The sequence below is a fragment of the Manis pentadactyla genome, chromosome 11, assembly GCF_030020395.1.
Source record: "Manis pentadactyla isolate mManPen7 chromosome 11, mManPen7.hap1, whole genome shotgun sequence".
In the NCBI taxonomy this organism is placed as follows: domain Eukaryota; kingdom Metazoa; phylum Chordata; class Mammalia; order Pholidota; family Manidae; genus Manis; species Manis pentadactyla.
The window spans coordinates 40352258-40371476 of record NC_080029.1 but is presented as its reverse complement, the minus strand read 5'-3'; the positions used below and the strand labels follow the sequence as shown (position 1 = coordinate 40371476).

The 19219-nt window shown below is 35.2% G+C and overlaps 1 protein-coding gene across 1 annotated transcript in view; it reads right to left on the bottom strand.

Moving 5' to 3' along the window:
• Positions 1 to 4616: 4616 nt before the first annotated feature.
• Positions 4617 to 19219, bottom strand: part of C11H14orf39 (chromosome 11 C14orf39 homolog) — a 60156-nt gene continuing 45553 nt past the window's right edge. The window contains exons 14-17 of the mRNA XM_057488405.1: positions 15520 to 15695; positions 13724 to 13862; positions 12496 to 12553; positions 4617 to 4913 (exon numbers count right to left, since the gene is read on the bottom strand). Of these exons, the coding sequence (XP_057344388.1) occupies positions 4714 to 4913; positions 12496 to 12553; positions 13724 to 13862; positions 15520 to 15695 (573 nt within the window). The 3' untranslated portion in view covers positions 4617 to 4713. The remainder of the gene's footprint in view (positions 4914 to 12495; positions 12554 to 13723; positions 13863 to 15519; positions 15696 to 19219) is intronic.

The window sequence follows — 19219 nt, the reverse complement described above, 5'->3', positions numbered from 1 at the left end:
CACAAAAAGAGCCTCAGTAAATTCCAAAAGACTGAAATTCTACCAACCAACTTTTCAGACCACAAAGGTATAAAACTAGAAATAAATTGTACAAAGAAAGCAAAAAGGCACACAGACACAAAGAGGCTTAACAACATGCTTCTAAATAGTCAATGGATCAACAACCAAATTAAAATGGAGATCCAGCAATATATGGAAATAAATGACAACATCAACACAAAGCTCCAACTTATGTGGGATGCAGCGAAAGCAGTCTTAAGAGGAAAGTATATAGCAATCCAGGCATATTTAAAGAAGGAAGAACAAATCCAAATGAACAGTCTAACGTCACAATTATCAAAATTGGAAAAAGAAGATGAGGCCTAAAGTCAGCAGAAGGAGGGACATAATAAAGATCAGAGAAGAAATAAACAAAATTGAGAAGAATAAAACAATAGAAAACATCAATGAAACCAAGAGCTGCTTCTTTGAGAAAATAAACAAAATAGATAAGCCACTAGACAGACTTATGAAGAGTAAAAAGAGAATCAACACACATCAACAGAATCAGAAATGAGAAAGGAAACATCATGACAGAGCCAACAGAAATACAAAGATTTATTAGAGACTACTATGAAAACCTATATGCTAAGAAGCTGGAAAACCTAGAAGAAATGGACAACTTCCTAGAAAAATACAACCTTCCAAAACTGACCAAGGAAGAAACACAAAATCTAAACAAACCAATTACGAGCAAAGAAATTGAAGTGGTAATCAAAAAACTACTCAAGAAAAAAAACCCCGGGCCAGATGGATTTACCTTGGAATTTTATCAGACATACAGAGAAGATATAATACCCATTCTCCTTAAAGTTTTCCAAAAAATAGAAGAGGAGGGAATACTCCCAAACTCATTCTATGAAGCCAACATCACCTTAATACCAAAACCAGGCAAAGACCCCACCAAAAAAGAAAATTACAGACCAATATCCATGATGAACGTAGATGCAAAAATACTCAATAAAATATTAGCAAACCTTAATCAAAAATACGTCAAAAGGATCATACATCATGACCAAGTGGGATTCATCCCAGGGATGCAAGGATGGTACAACATTCGAAAATCCATCAACATCATCAACTACATAAACAAAAAGAAAGACAAAAACCACATGATCATCTCCAAAGATGCTGAAAAAGCATTCAACAAAATTCAACATCCATTCATGATAAAAACTCTCAGCAAAATGGGTATAGAGCGCCAAGTACCTCAACATAATAAAGGCCGTATATGATAAACCCACAGCCAACATCATACTGAACAGCGAGAAGCTGAAAGCTTTTCCTCTGAGATCGGGGACAAGACAGGGATGCCCACTCTCCCCACTGTTATTTAACATAGTACTGGAGGTCCTAGCCAGGGCAATTAGACTAAACAAAGAAATACAAGGAATGCAGATTGGTAAAGAAGAAGTTAAACTGTCACTATTTAAAGATAACATGATATTGTACATAAAAAACCCTAAAGACTCCACTCCAAAACTACTAGAACTGATAGCAGACTACAGCAAAGTTGCAGGATACAAAATTAACACACAGAAATCTGTGGCTTACCTATACACTAACAATGAGCCAATAGAAAGAGAAATCAGGAAAACAATTCCATTCACAATTGCATCAAAAGGAATAAAATACCTAGGAATAAACCTACCCAAAGAAGTGAAAGACCTATACCCTGAAAACTATAAGACACTCTTAAGAGAAATTAAAGAGGACACTAACAAATGGAAACTCATCCCGTGCTCTTGGGTAGGAAGAATTAATATCGTCAAAATGGCCATCCTGCCCAAAGCAATATACAGACTTGATGCAATCCCTATCAAATTACCAACAACATTCTTCAACGAACTGGAACAAATAGTTCAAAAATTCATATGGAAACACCAAAGACCCCGAATAGCCAAAGCAATCCTGAGAAAGAAGAATAAAGTGGCGGGGATCTCACTCCCCAACTTCAAGCTCTACTACAAAGCCATAGTAATCAAGACAATTTGGTACTGGCACAAGAACAGAGCCACAGACCAGTGGAACAGATTATAGACTCCAGACATTAACCCAAACATATATGGTCAATTAATATTCGATAAAGGAGCCATGGACATACAATGGGGAAATGACAGTCTCTTCAACAGATGGTGCTGGCAAAACTGAACAGCTACATGTAAGAGAATGAAACTGGATCTCTGTCTAACCCCATACACAAAAGTAAATTCAAGATGGATCAAAGACCTGAATGTAAGTCATGAAATCATAAAAGTCTTAGAGAAACACATAGGCAAAAATCTCTTGGAAATAAACATTAGCGACTTCTTCATGAACATATCTCCCTGGGGAAGGAAAACAAAAGCAAAAATGAACAAGTGGGACTATATCAAGCTGAAAAGCTTCTGTACAGCAAAGGACACCATCAATAGAACAAAAAGTACCCTACAGTATGGGAGAATATATTCGTAAATGACAGATCTGATAAAGGCTTGACATCCAAAATATATAAAGAGCTCATGCACCTCAACAAACAAAAAGCAAATAATCCAATTAAAAAATGGGCAGAGGAGCTGAACAGATACTTCTCCAAAGAAGAAATTCAGATGGCCAACAGACACATAAAAGGATGCTCCACATCGCTAGTTATCAGAGAAATGCAAATTAAAACCACAATGAGATATCACTTCACACCAGTAAGGATGGCTACCATCCAAAAGACAAACAACAACAAATGTTGGTGAGGTTGTGGAGAAAGGGGAACCCTCCTACACTGCTGGTGGGAATGTAAATTAGTTCAACCATTGTGGAAAGCAGTATGGAGGTTCCTCAAAATGCTCAAAATAGACTTACCATTTGACCCAGGAATTCCACTTCTAGGAATTTACCTTAAGGATGCAGCACTCCAGTTTGAAAAAGACAGATGCACCCCTATGTTTATCGCAGCACTATTTACAATAGCCAAGAAATGGAAGCAACCTAAGTGTCCATCAGAAGATGAATGGATAAAGAAGATGTGGTACATATACACAATGGAATATTATTCAGGCATAAGAAGAAAACAAATCCTACCATTTGCAATAATATGGATGGAGCTAGAGGGTATTATGCTCAGTGAAATAAGCCAAGTGGAGAAGGACAAATACCAAATGATTTCACTCATCTGTGGAGTATAAGAACAAAAGAAAAACTAAAGGAACAAAACAGCAGCAGAATCACAGAACCCAAGAATGGACTAACAGTTACCAAAGGGAAAGAGACTGGGGAGAATGGGAGGGTAGGGAGGGATAGGGCCAGGGAAGAAGAAAGGGGGTAATATGATTAGCATGTATAATGTGGGGGGTGGGGGAAAGGGGAGGGCTTTGCAACACAGAAGACAAGTAGTGATTCTACAACATCTTACTATGCTGATGGACAGTGACTGTAATGGGGTTTGTTGGGGGGACTTGGGGTAAGGGAGAGCCTAGTAAATATAATGTTCTTCATGTAATTGTAGATTAATGATAACAAAAAAAAAAACAGTTTGAGAGAGCCCAAAAAGGAGGCTGACTGGATTTGATGGTGGTTATGGGTGGGGCGAAGGCAAGAGTTCATGTATATGGTTTGAACTTCCCACTGGTATCCAAGGAGGGAAGACCTCAGCTTTCTTATTAGCTTGACCAGATGTGGGGCAGAGGGGAAGAAAAGAGAGTGAGGCTTAAAAATCTGTCAGCAGTCACATAGCAAAATTTGGTGTCAGACTCTTTATTACTTGAAAACTCAATACAACTAATTAAGAAAGCACAAAATACAAAGACATTGAGTAATATGTTTATATAATTTCATCAAATTTAAAGTACCTCTGTTTAAGTTATATTAGTAATTGATAAGAAAATAGTACATATAAAAAAGGCAAATATTTTTGTTGAAGACAGAAAACAAAATTGTAAATGTTCTTCAAAAATATTTAAGCAAAAAATATTATTAGTATCATCACTAATGTAACAACCCAATTTTCAGAAATTTACTCTAGTTTTTCAAAATTTCCTTCGATTAAAGGTACTAGAATAAAATTATTAATTTACTATTTGTTGTATTAGGAGAAAATAACACATTTTATTTACTATCAATAACATAAATTATTTGAGATTACTATTGCAGTACCACTCTTTTTACTGCAACAGCAAATCATAGTAAAACAGTAATTTTAAAAGCATTCTTTAGTAGCTAAATTACCAAGTACAGCTCAGCACTAACTCTTTACAGTTATTGCTAAAAGTCTGATGGCCTGAAGGAGTTCTTATTCTTATCAAAGCACCTAAAATACTACCAGAATGAAATGAGGTTCTGGGGAGAAGCAGGCTTAGCATTTACAATAAAGATTAATGGTAACAGCATCAAATTCTGTTAAGACTAATAAAAGTTCTGCCTGAATTTGGCTTAGAAAATCAAAAACAAGACAAATGAAGCTAATGATGCAAATAAAAACAAAATTAAATATGCAAATAAAAAATAAAAATAAACAAAAATAAAAATGCAAATAAAAACATAGGCTTAATTTCATTCCATATTTAAACAAATATAATCAAATAATATAACTATGGTAACCTATTATTGCTTTAATCAACAAAAGAAAGTAGTCTTCTTATTTTAAATAATGTAAATTTATGCCCTAGATAATTACAGAGTAGTAAAGCAATTCAAGAAACTAGTTCAAAAAAAAGTAAATTGTGTTGTATTTCGTGAGGAAGATGAAAAACCTTTTACAGAAAAAGGTGCTGAGTTTTGCTCCTGTTCAAATGAAAACGGAAAGCTAAAATCATCTTTCCCAGCTCCAAATGTATGAGCTGAAGAGTCAGATGGAAAAGAAAATGTAAAGGCATCTTCTCCTTCTGGTTTCCCAAATAAGTTTCCTGAGGAAGATAAATATTATAATATCATGTTATTCATGTTACATAATTTGCATAACCTATTAAATTACAGTACACTGCACAGAATAAATAGGGTAATATTGAATCACTTATCTATTAAGCAGATGCTGAACTGTATATTCTTCTTACCTACAATCATTGTCCTTTGTATTATGGAAGGTTAAACAGATTCAAAACTTAAACCTAAGTTAAAAAGAACTAGTATATAAGGTAGAAAGAGGGTTAAAACATCTCAAAAGGACATAACACAGAGGCACAGAAACAGGTATGCACAGGAAGTGTAAGGGTAACAGAAATTAATTCAGGTTATTAGGAGCACTGATAAATAATTAAGTTATTAAAAGGGAATTAAAGAAGACGGGCTTGAAAAGGTTGTTGAATGTCCAACTACAAAATATGAACTTTATTTGGTAGGTAAGAGGAAGCCACTATAAGTTTTCAAGCAGAGATATGACAGGATATGGACTGCTTTATATTCTTTTATGTATACTTAAATATATATATTCTATTCCATATTCTTTTATAGAATTCTATATATTTATATATCCTGAATATATAGTTTTTTATATTCCCTGAAGAGAATGTGTACAAAGGCTGAAACAGAAGAGTGTCTAGAAGTGGGGATAACAGGAAAGAGATGATCGAAGCTTGGCCTTACCTAAAATCATAGTGAAAGGAATAGAGAAAGAAATGCTGGATCTGAGAGAAACTGCGTAAGTCAAACTTACTCTACTATTATGTATTAAGGACTGCAATATACTGTTCATGGCATTGTTCAAGAAAATTGACAGAAGATTGAAAAGGGTTCTTTCTATAGTTTTAAAAAGGATTTTTGAAATCACGTTTTCATAAAAAATTATTTGGTTGATGACTCCCAGAACTGCAATTACAGAAAAATACTGTTTTTCATTCATTATATTATTTAAAACAATAAATATAAATATATATTTTCAACATCTTAACAATAATTTTAAATAAACAACTTAAAATGTACAGTAATCCAAAGACTTACTTGAAACAAATCTTTTAAAGCAACTATGTTTTCTCCATAGAAAGCCAATTCAATTTGTACATACACAATTTACTTTGTTCCACTTTAAAATTTCATATACTTTAAAATATCTCAGTAATTTTACCCTGAATAAATATTACCCCAAGCCAACCAGCTGTAGGCTGGGTGGGTGGGTGGATGGATGAACAGATGAATGAACTGATTGATTACCAGATACCTGAGTTCTTCCTCTCTCTTATTTTATTTTTCCATTGATTTCAGAACATATCCATAAGACTTAAACAAAGAAAAATAGCTATCATATATCTATAGATCCAGAAAGAACTAAAATCTTGAATCTCCCTTTGAATAAATGTTTTTTTTAATTTCAGAAAGAAGTTCATATGAAATCTTCATAAAACTCCCATAAACAAAATAATAGACTACTGTGCAAAGCTGTAGTCTAGGTGCTATGGAGAATTCAAAGGAGATAAAACAGAGTCCCTGCCCTTAAAGAACCTGTGATTAGAAGAGATTTTATATATACTCAAAAAGAATGATAAATGTCAGATGTAAAAAAGTTTTTAAAAAAGACATTCAGAAAAGTTAGGGAGAGATCTTCCTGGAATGGAAATTTAAGGGGTAAATAATAGGTTTTATGGAAGAGAAACTGGTTTTGAAAAGATGGTTAGGAAGAGATGGAAGTTGAGGATTTCAGAAAGAAAAAAGTGAGTAAGAGAATATGGGCATATATGGGATTTAATGAGTTATTCAGTCTGGCCAAAGCATAGATTATTCTTATAAGAGAAATGGCTTAAAATGTATGTTGGTGCTAGGTTAGAAAAGCAGGAGCATAATTTGATATTCCATGGGGAAGCACTGAAGTTAATTATTAGGGCAGTGAGATGGCCAACATTGTGCATAAGAAAGATTAACTGGGCTGTGATCTATAGGCAAACTGAAGGATGAAAAGAACAGTTATGATGTTTACTGCAATAGTCCAAGTGAATGGTAATAAAGCTTGAATATAAATATTTCAATGAAAATAGAAAATAAAAGGAGATAACCATTTCAGAGAAAACTGATTAAAGTTGATGATTGGTTGAATGTATTGACAGGAACAGAGAGAAAGTAAAATTATCACTGATGTTCTAAGTCTTGGCAACTACAATAACTGAGATAACATTAGGTCCATCAGAAAGAGAACAAGTTAGATTTGGACATACTGAGTTTTTAATGGCAACAGATGTCTTAGATTAAGATATATCAATTGGACAATTAGAAACAAGGTCCTACCAGATGACTTCATTGGTGAATTTTACCAAACATGTATAGAAGAATTAATGCTTTGAGATTTCAGGAAGAAAAAAGTGAGTATGAGACTATGGGCATATATGGGATTTAATGAGTTCTTCAGTCTAGCCAAAGCATAGATTATTCTTATAAGGGAAAAGGCTTAAAAGGTATGTTGGTGCTAGGACGTTGGATAGGGACATGGGAGAGAAGGGTGTTCCAATTTTAATTTATTTAGTTCTAGTCAAACAAAGTGCATTCAGCAATTGTTGCACGTAAGGCATCATAAGTGTGGATAAAGTATTATAAAATGTCATCCCTGACTTCAGATCTCAGAGAGAGAAGCTGACAATTTAGCCAGTCATGCTCCTTACTCCCTATCAACATTATTTTACTTTTTAATTTTTTTGTTAATGGTATATTCCCAGATCATCAACATTGAACCTTTGGAATCATTTACAATTCACCCTTTCTCTTAGTGGCTCATATTTATATTACTTATCAACTTAGGCACTTGGCAAGTCCTACCAATCCTTACCCCCATTTCTGCATTTCTGTGCTCAAAAAAACTGAAGAGAACAGTCCCAAACTCATTTTACAAGGCAATTATCCATTCCCTTGATACCGAAGCCAGAAAAGGACACTACCAGAAAAGAAAACTACAATTCAGTATCTCTAATAAATATAGTTGCAACAATTCTCAATAAAACACTAGCAAACTATGATCAAGTGAGATTTATAGCTGAGATGCAAAGATGGTTAAATATATGCAAACCAATTGATGTGAAACACCACATTAATAGAATGAATGAAGGGAATCGTATGATCTCAATAGATATAGAAAAAGCATTCAACGAAATTTAACATCCATTCATGATAAAAACTCTTAACAAATTAGGCATAGAAGAAACATATCTCAACATAACAAAAGCAATATACGACAAGCCCAAAGCTAGCATCATATTCAGTGTTGAAAGGATGAAAGCTTTTCCTCTAAGATCAAAACAAGAAAGGGTACCTACTCTCTCCACTCCTATTCAACACTGTACTGGAAGTCCTTGTAAGAGCAAAAAAAAAGAGAAATAAATTACACCAAAATTTGAAAGGAAGAAATAAAACTGTCTTTATTTGCAGAGGACATGATTTTATATATAGAAAATCCTAAAGACTCCACCAAAAAACTGTTCAATGTAATCAACAAATTTAGTAAAGTTGCAAGATACACAATTAACACACAAAAATAAGCATTTCTATACATTAGCAACAAATTATCTGAAAAAGAAATTTTTTAAATGATCTTATTTACAGTAGCCCCCAAAACAATAAAATACTTAGGAAAAAATTAACTGAAATAAAAGGTCTCTACTCTGAAAACTGTAAGACATTGATGAAAGAAATCAAGACACAAAGGTTCGTGGATTGGAAGAATTAATAGTATTAAAATATCAATATTACCAAAAGTCATCTACAGATTCAATGTAATCCCTATCAAGATTCCAATGGCATTTTTTAAGAAGTAGAAAAAACACTCTTAAAATTTATACGGAACCATAAAAGATCCCCAAAAGCCAAAGCAATCCTGAAAAAGAATAAAGTGGGAGGCATCACACTTCATTTCAAGCTATACTATAAAACTATAGTAACCAAAACAGTATGGTATTGGCATAAAAACAGGCACATAGATCAACAGAACAGAATCAAGAGCCCAGAAATAAATCCAAGCATACAGCCAAGTAGTATTTGACAAGGGAGCCAAGAATATTCAATGGAGAAGAGATAGCCTCTTTAATAGATCATGCTGGGAAAATTGGATAGAATGTATCTGGAATGAAAAAATGTAAAAGAATGAAACTGGGCCCCTGTATCTCACACAACTTATAAAAATTAACTCAAAATGGATTAAAAACTTAAATTTCAGATCTGAAGTCATGAAATTCCTGGAACAAAACACAATAACAAAGTTCCTTGACATGGGTCTTGGCAACCATTTTTTGGATATGACAACTAAATCACAACCAGCAAAATAAAAAATAAATAAATGAAACTACATCAAACTAAAAAGCTTTCATACAACAAAAGAAACAGTGAGTAAAGTGAAAAGACAACCTATGGAATGGAAAAAATTATTTGCAAACCATGTGTTGGATAAGGGATTGATATTCAAAATACACAAAGAACTCATACAACTCTATAGCAAATAATAATAATAATAATAATAATAATAATCCAATTTTTAAAATGGACAAACAATCCAAATAGAAACTTTTCCAAAGGACATATACATATGGCCAACAGCTACATGAAGATGCTCAACATCACTAGTAATTAGTGAAATGCAAAAACCACAGTGAGATATCACCTTACACCTGTTAGAATGGCCATCATCAAAAAGACAAGAGATAACAAATACTGATGAGGATGTGCAGAAAAGGGAACCTTTCTGCACTGTTAGTGGGATTGTTAGGGGTACAGTCACTATGAAAAATAGTATTAATTATTAATTAATTAACAATAGAACTACCATATGATCTGGCAATTACACTTCTTAGAATATATCCAAAGGAAATGAAAACACTAACTTGAAAAAGTGTTTGCACTACCATGTCCATAGCAGCATTATTTACAGCAGCCAAGACATAGAAACAACCTAAATGTTCAATGGATGAGTGAATAAAGAAGTTGTGGTATATATACAATGGAATATTATTCAGTCATGAAAAAATAAACAAACAAGGAAATCCCGGCATTTGTGACAACATGAAGGACTTGAAGACATTATGCTAAGTGAGGTAAGTCAGAGAAAGAGAAATACTTGTATCATCTCACTTATATATGGAATCTAAAAGATCAGATTTGTGGTTACCAGGGGCAGGAGCCAGGGGCAAGGGGAGCTGAAGGAAGGTGGTCAAACAGTATAAACATCCAGTTAGAAGATGAATAAGTACTAGGGATGTAATGAATAATATGATGACTATAATTAATACTGTGTATGGCATATAGGAAAGTTGTTAAAAGAGTAAATCCAATGAAAAAATGTTTTCTTTTTTGCTTTTCCTTTTTATTGAATCTAAATTAGATGGATTCTAATTAAACTTCCTGCAGTAATTATTTCACAATATATGGAAGTCAAGCCATTATGCTGTACACCTTAAATTTATACAGTGATGTATGCAAACAATATCTCAAATAAAATGGGGAAAATACTTAAAAAAAGGTTCTAGAATTAAGAAGTCAGGGATAGAAAAACATGAATTTTGTCTTCACCAAAATATTATAATATTTGAAAGTGCTGAAGTGAATGAGTGTCGAATGAGTGTCAAAAGAGAGAATGTAAATAGATTTAATATTTTAGACGGTAGGCATTTAATGAATGTCTACAATTGGTAGTTTCATTCTGGTCTATGGCATTAAACACTATTTATGACAATTCTAATATTTATGTCTCCATTCCACCGAATTCCAAATTCATATATACAATTTCCTACTTTACTTTCACTTAGATATCTATTAGAGGCTTTTCAATAACACTTCCAGCAGCTCCTATCAATAAATGGCAATTCCATTCTTACCGTCAGTCAGTCATGTCAAAATCTTGACATCCTTATTTCTTTCTCTTTCTCTTCACATCTAGTCCATAAGCAAATCCTTACAACCCTACCTTCAGAAAACTTAATGACCAAAATCTGACCTCTTCTTAACACTGCCACCATTCTTGCCATCGTCCTCACCTGTATTATTTTAATAGCTTCCTAATCAATCTCTCTGATCTCACCCTTGTTTCCATACAGACTGCTGGAATATAGCAGCCATGTAATTCTTTTAAAATCTGTCATATTACTTCATTCCTTTGCTCAAAACTCTTCAATAGCTTCCCATCTCAGAAGAAAACAAAAAAAAACAAAACAAAAACCCAAGATCATTTATGATCTAAGGGCCCCATATGGTTTGCTCTCCTTGCAACCTCTCTGATTTAATTTCCTACCAGCTTCACCTTCCTTATTTGATTTCAATCATACCAACTTACCTGCTGTTCAAGAACATGCTGAGCATGCTCCCATTTCAGGGCCTTTGTACCCTCTGCCTAGACCAATCAGCTCAGTAGCTTATACACATACCTCCTTCAGGTCTCTGCTCAACTGCTAACCTTTTAGTGATGCCTTCCCTAGTAACACAGCAACACCTTCCCAGTCCAAGTTCTCCCAATTCCCCTTACTCTGCCTTACCTTTCTTCATACTTATCACTTCCAGTGAATAAAGAATTAACATCAAGCCTGAGCTGATTCAGGGCCACCTCCAAGGATGGCTTTGGAGTCTGACTTCTCACAGCATTGTTTTCTTAGAAAATACAGAATTAAGGCAAATGTAGAATGTTGCATCTGCCTTGTTTATTTTATGGGGCTACAATGGAATTAGATGAGCTGTGAGTTGGTATATAGCCCTTGGGCCTCATGATTATAATAGTATTAACAGACATGGGAAACTGAGGCTGCAGCTTTTGTGTGTCAAAGTGACCTACACACACCATGCCTTTTGTACATAGCAGCCTTAGATGTCCCATGTGGATGAGGTGGCTAACAAAGCTTATTTTTTGAGTAGCTGGTGGGCCTCTCAATGAGTTAACAATACTATACATGCTGTTATATCCTCTCCTGTGTCTTTCTATAAAGCTAAGTGAATCTAATATTAGATTAAAAATTGTAACCTTTGAGTCTGAATGCCAGTTCAAACCCATATCAACTGCTGTTATGCACCATCTGACATACAACCATTTGTCTTTTTTGTCTCACTAGAACATAAAGCCTATGAGAACTCTGCATTTTTGTCCACTAGTGTATCAGAAGAGCCAAAGTGGTACCTGATATAAAATATAATAATGTACACACATACATACTATGTTGAATGAATGAATAATTCGAGGGATAAAAGAAGAAAAAGGATCCAATAAAAAGTAAGCACCAGAGAGATAGGAGGAAATCCAAAAATTCCAGAAAGAAAATGGGAAGAGTCAACTATATCAAAGAGACTGAATATGACAACAAATATAAAATACCCATAATGTTTGATAATTGGTTAAGTCATTAGTAATACTGGAGAAGGCAAGTTGTGGTAGAGTAGTGAGAGAAGCTGTAATACTAAAAATTAATAATAATTAGTGAATGATGCAGAGGTAACAGTGATTTTTAAAGAATAAATTGAGTGCCTAAGAAAATCAGTTAAACTAAATACAAATGGGGAAAGTTAATATGTATTTTTATATGCAGCAAACTTCAAATCACTTACCAATTTCCTGTTGTGAGGACACAGGATTTAAATTTCTTGCAGAATAATGTTCATTAAACTGAAAAATAATTTCCACTAAATATTACTTATGAAATTAGTAGAACAGTATATATAGCATTTATAGTTGAATATAAAACCTAGTTCTAATAAGCATAATTAGAAAAAATGACAACATTCTATATAGTACACTATTGTACTTAAAAGGAGATCTATCTTTAAAACCTATCATTTATTTATATTAAAATAAGGCTTATTGATTTGATTTTGGAAATAGATAAAATATTAATAACCAACATGTATTGTACTAAGGATAGTTCCTACTTTGGAATATTAATGTACCCTATAATTCTAATTAACTTTTGCTTTATTCTGAAGACTTTGTACAAATCAGGTCTTGGTATTGTTTTCCTATCTATAAAAGAAGCAGAGAGTATGATAGTTTCATGTCAGTTCAGATCAGTTTTGCTGCCACAAGAGTTTAATTTCTCTGTAAGACAGACTTAAAAAATGGAATCATGACACATAATTTTCTCTTAATATTGCATTATGAGCATTTCTTCATGTCACTATTTTTCCAAAGTCTGATTCTATTTATGGCATTTTAGTATTCTTCCATATGGACATATACAGTTTCAATCATATTCTGAGGTTGTTTCTATCTCTTTTTCTAATATAAATCTCACTTGGATAAATACTGTTATGCACAAATTTACATTTATTTGACAATTAATAAGGAAAGTTGTTTTTCCCAGAGGTTTTATAAGTCGATTGAATTTCTTTTTTAGTTAATTATCTATTTACTAACTGGACTTTGTAAAATTTTATATCTAGCAATAATTTTATTCCTAGCAATAATCTTTGTCTTAAAGACAATTTAAAATGATGTTAGTTTAGCCACTGTGACCTTCTTATGCTTACAGTTTTCATGATATGTTATTAGACACATGAACTACAAAGCTGAATTGATTTTTAAACTGCTTATAACTGTAATTTATTTCATCCATTCCTGAGATTCTTTTTTTATAAATAGATATCAGTTTGGGGTTCCTGAGGTTGAAAACAGAAAGATAATGGGGAAGCATTGCTAAACTATCAATACTCAGAATCTTTTTAAAAAATTGCCTCTGCTTTGCACTCTGCCCAAGGCAGTTTGGTACCAAAAATTTTAAATTATTTGAGGTTCCAGTCTACAAATTTTTAGAAATAAAGCTTGAGTCTCTTATATTACCTGATCTGATGAGGTTTCTGTATCAAATACAGATGAATCAAATAAATTCAATCCAGGTGATCTAGAAGCATAACTCATGACAAAAGACAATGCAGGGGATTCCTTTTGTGTTTGGCCTTCAGGCATTATATTTCTATTTCTGTTACAGAGAAATAAGAAATCATAAAAACATTAAAAATATATTAGTTTATATTGCAGACTGCTAAGCACCATAAGCAATGGCATAAAGGTAAAAGCAGAGTAGGGAAAGGGAGAAACTATTATTGAAGTGACAAACCTACAAATCTATGGAGAAAAAGATGGCTTTGGTTGGAGAATAATGTTAAATAAAGTAAAATGATCAATTATGGAATGATAATAATGAATTACTACTGAGAATATTCTATCAGGCTCCATTCTAGGTATTCCCATCATTACTAATTTACTTATTCCTCAAATAACCCTATGAAATAGGTACTATTATTATCACTACCACTTTACAGAAGAGGATTTTAAAGCAGAGAGGTTAAATGATTTGCTAAAAAAAAATGTGTCAGAGTTAGGATTTGAATGTAATCAACTCAAAGTCTAAATTCTTAACCCTGGTGTTATTCTGTCTCAAATATCTTGAAAGCCAATCATAAGAATGTGATTGATGAGAAGCCAGCCACTACAGATTGTGGCATAAGATACTTAAACTATAAATGATTTGGGAAAAACAATTAGAAATAGTACATAACAGTGGTTAAAAGTATGGATTCTGAAGGCAGAACTACTTGTTTGAAACTCAACTCTATCACTGATGAGTTGTAATACCTGTGATTCTGCTTCCACATCTATAAAATAAGGATAATGTACTTGGATCTCATTAAGTTGTTGTGAATACTAAATAAGCGATGTTTATAAAATGCTTAGTCATCCATGCTATTAAATGTTTGTTAAACATAATAGAAATATGAAGATACTTCCATATCTATCTTCATGACTATTAATGAGTCACTTAACTTTACAGATCAGTATTCTCATCTGTAGAGGTTTTAGCATATGATCACCTTATCCTTTTACAGTTCTCAGATTTGATGATGAGTTCCATTTTAACATGCTGTGGTTCAGTCAACACCATGACATTTGTATGTAATACTCTTATTAGCAATTTAAAATACAGAAGTAGAGCACAGGTGAAAGATTCCTGATGAAGTGAAATGTGTTTTAAATTATGTTTTACAGGAATTTCAGGGCTCAGTGTTAAGGAAGAGATTGAACTAAGCAAAAAGGTTAAATGCAGCACAATTTTATTAGCTGCAAAGTACAAACCTGTGGTTTCCGAAGTTACGTAATCATGTTGGAGCTATTTGTGCCTACCAAGGGTACTTAACAGAATGACCAATTCTTGCTTTAGACACTATAGCATAAGGAAAAATGACTGCTGGGACATTGTTCAATGATGCCCAATACCAGACATGATAGCTTTTTGGCTTGACATTTAAAATTTTTACACATATTTTTTATCTTTTGGAAAATCTTAAATTCTATATACTATAGCATTGGATAATTATTCAAGATCTATGCCATCTTCAGCTAAATGTTGCAGGAAAAATGGGGAAGAAGGTCTATGAAACCAGAATGGCAAAATGTTAATAATTGTTCAAAGGCATGATAGGTACATAGAGATTTATTGTACTCTCTCCTTTGCATATTTGAAATATTCTATAATAAAAGCTTTTTAAAGTTACAGGCACAAGGCATTTTCCTTTTCTTATCAATTATTTAGATAACTCAATATATAGATTAATGATAATTATTAATTAAAATCTTACATTTCAAATGAGGGAGTTTTAGGGAACACTAATTTCTCCAAAGATTCAGGTGTTTTCACAGCTTCAGGAGTTCTTAAAAATAAAGGAGCTTGAGGAGTTTGTGGAAAATTCTCAGCTTGCTCTTCTACTTCCTTATTATTACCTATTGGCTTCCCCAATTGCTCTGCATATACAACCTGCAAATTCAAAGTAACAGAAAACTATAGAAATGAATGTTATTGCATTAATAAACTCACATATGTAAAAATGTTTGAGGTGGAAAACACCATATCAATCTATGATGTTATCATTACATAGACAAAATAAGTAGAATAAGAATAATTGGACTTTCAGATTCTGGGAAAAATATGGCAGTTTAAGAAGGCAAGGCATAAGCATCCTCCCAAAATCACATTGAACACAAAAATACAGCAAATACAACTAAAAATGACAATGACCTGAAGACTGTAGAGCTGACTACCTACAACTGGGGAAGTAGAGAAGACCTCACAGAAAAGGGTAAAGTGGCAAAGCCACAATCTGGTGGGACCCAAGCCCTCCCCACAGCCCAGCTACAGGCGGAAGGAAGAGGAACAGAGTGGGGAGGGAGTAGGAGCCCAGGACTACTGGACACCTGGCTCTGGAGATCTGCTCTGGGAACATGAACCCACATTACATGGTGCTCTGGTGATTAGTGGGGCTGGACAAAGAGAGGTGGAACACTCAGAGAGGTGGAAATTCCAACTGCTTGTGGAGAGCAGGAATTATCTACCAGACCCCTGAAACAAATGTAAAGCAAGCAGTTTGAAACACTTCCAGCAGCAAGAGGGGTGCCAGATGGGCAAGGGTTACACAACGTGCTCTACACAGGAGCAACTAGGAAGCTGCCTATGGGAGCCAGCCCCAGGAGCATCTTCCTCCTGGCAGGCACAGGTCCCACTTGCCTGCAACCTCTCCCATTGCTGCAGGCTGGGCAGAGGAAGGCTCCTCCCTGCATGTGTGGCTCACTTGACCCAGCAGTGGGGGCAGGCATTGCAGCTAGGAAGGCAGAGGGAGACCATTCCAGCTTTCTTGGCCTTGTTTTACCCAGCTGGGGAAGTACTGTGGGAGCTCCCATCATTGCTGCAGGCTTGGCAGAGGGCAACTCTGCACACAGCAACTCCAGCAGCACAGCCCTAAGTATTTTTCCTGCTCATGCAATCAGCTGACAGTGCACACAGCCCACCAAGATCACCTGAAGTCAGATCACTACCAGTCAGACAGAAAGGTGCCCTGCTCACTGCAAGCCAACAGCAGGGGCTCCCACAAAGGAAATTAAGCTTCTGGGCACTAGAGGGTGCCTCCTACATAAAGCTATTATTCCATAGGAAACACTAAACAAACAAACAAAAAATGAAGAGGTAGAGGAATTTGGTCCAAACAAAACTACAAGACAAAACACCAGAAACAGGGCTGAGTGAAACTGAAATCACCAATCTTTCAGATAAAGACTTCAAAGTAAAAGTTATAAACCTGCTTTATGGATCTAAAGAAAAATATTCAAGATCTCAGGGAGGAGCTCAACAAAAAGTAGATGACCACCAAAGAGTCACTCAGAGCTAAATAATATAGTATCTGAAATGAAAAAAACAATGGAGGGATTTAGACTTTCACAGGTTGAAGAACTTAGGGAGCAAGAAAATAATCAAGCCAAAAAACAAAGAGAAAAGGATCTCTAGAACTGAAAGAATAGTAAGAGAGCTGCATGATCAATCCAAACAGAACAATATTCACATAATGGGGTAACAGAAGAAGAAGATATAGACAAAGAGATATAAAGTCTCTTTGAGGAAATAATTGTTGAAAACTTCCCCAAATCAGGGAAGGAAATACACACTCAGGTCATGGAAGTGCAGAGAGCTCCTAACCCTAGGAGAGAAGAGGCTTAAAGGTAACAGTGTGAGAATTGAGACAAAAACTTCCTCCCCAAACCACATATAATATGAAAATATAACAAATAAAACTAATCCTGAAAGAAAAACAGGAAAGAAGGCTGCAACAGACTGCCTACATCTGGGGAAAAGAGAAGACCTCACAGAAAAGGGTAAAGTAGCAAAGCCATGATCTGGTGGGACCCAGGCCCTCCCCCAAGCCCAGCTCACCAGTGGGAGGAAAAGAAATGGAATGGGGAGGGGGTGGAGGCCTAGGACTGCTGAACACCCAGCCCTGGAGATGTGTTCTGGGAAAACAAACCTACATTATGTGGTGCTCTGGAGATCAGTGGGGTTGGAAAGCAAAGACAGGCATAACACTTGGAGAAACTGAGATTCCAGCTGCTTATGAAGAACAGATACCCACAACCGGCTGCTCTGGGACAAAAGGAAGGTGGGCACTCTGAGAGACTTCCAACACTGAGAGGGCTGCTAAAGGGGCAAGGATAGCACAGAGCTTGCTGCTCAGGAGAAAGGACAGGTGGGCAAAATCGTCTGGGCACAATCAGCCCAGCAGGTTGGGAACTTTCAGTAGCATCAGGTGCTCCTTCCCCCTGTTTGGCAATGCAGCCCTGAGGCCCCCCAGTGCAATATGCAGCCTGCCACTCCTAACACCCAGCTGGCACTGGCTTGCAAACCTGCTGCCCCTGCCATTGTGCCAGGCCAGCCAGAGGGCGGCCCCACCTACAGCAGCTACAGGGGCATAGCATAGAGGCTCCTCCCTGCATGCTCAGCCCACTGGCCCAGCAGTGGAGGCAGGCACTGCAGATGGGAAGCAGGAAACAGCTCTTTCCTACTGGCAGGCACCAGCGCCACTCACCAGTGACCTCCAACATTGACACAGGTGCTAAGCAGCTCCAGAAAGTAGAGCTTCTGGGCACTAGACAGTGATGCCTACACAAAGTTATAATTCCATATGATTCATTACAAATATGAAACATCAAAAGAACCTCATATACACCAAAATCCCACAAATACCAGAAAGAGGGCCAAGTGAAACTGAAATCACCATTCTTCCTGATAAAGATTTCAAAATAAAAATCATAAAGGAGCTACAGAAAAATATTCAAGAAACAGACAAAAATTTTGAAAAATACAGTGTCCAAAATGAAACATACAATGGAGGAATTTAAAAGCAGATTAGAAGAAGTAGAGGAGAAAGTAAATGAAACAGAAATTAGAAAACAGGAATATGAAGAAGCTGAGGCACAGAAAGCAAAAAGGGTCTCTACAAATGAAATAATATGGAGAGAATTATGTGCCCAATCAAAACAGAACAATATTACCATAATAGGGGTTACCAGAAGAAGAAGAGAAAAAAAGGGACAGAAAGTGTCTTTGAGGAAATAATTGCTGGAAACTTCACCAATCTGGGCAAGAAAACAGTCTCTCAGGCCATGGAAGTACACAGATCTCCAAACACAAGGGACCCAAGGAGGACAACACCAAGTCATATAATAATTAAAATGGTAAAGATCAAGGATAAGGGAAGACTATTAAAAGCAGCCAGAGTGATAAAGAAAAGATCACATACAAAGAAAAGCCCATCAAACTATCATCAGACTTCTCATCAGAAACCATGCAGGCCAGAAGGGAGTGGCTTGATATAGTAACATAATTAAACAGAAGGACCTCTAACCAAAAATACTCTACCCAACAAGATTATCATTTAAATTTGAAGGAGGGATTAAACAATTTCCAGATAAGCAACAGTTGAGAGAATTTTACCCTCCCACAAACCATCTCTACAA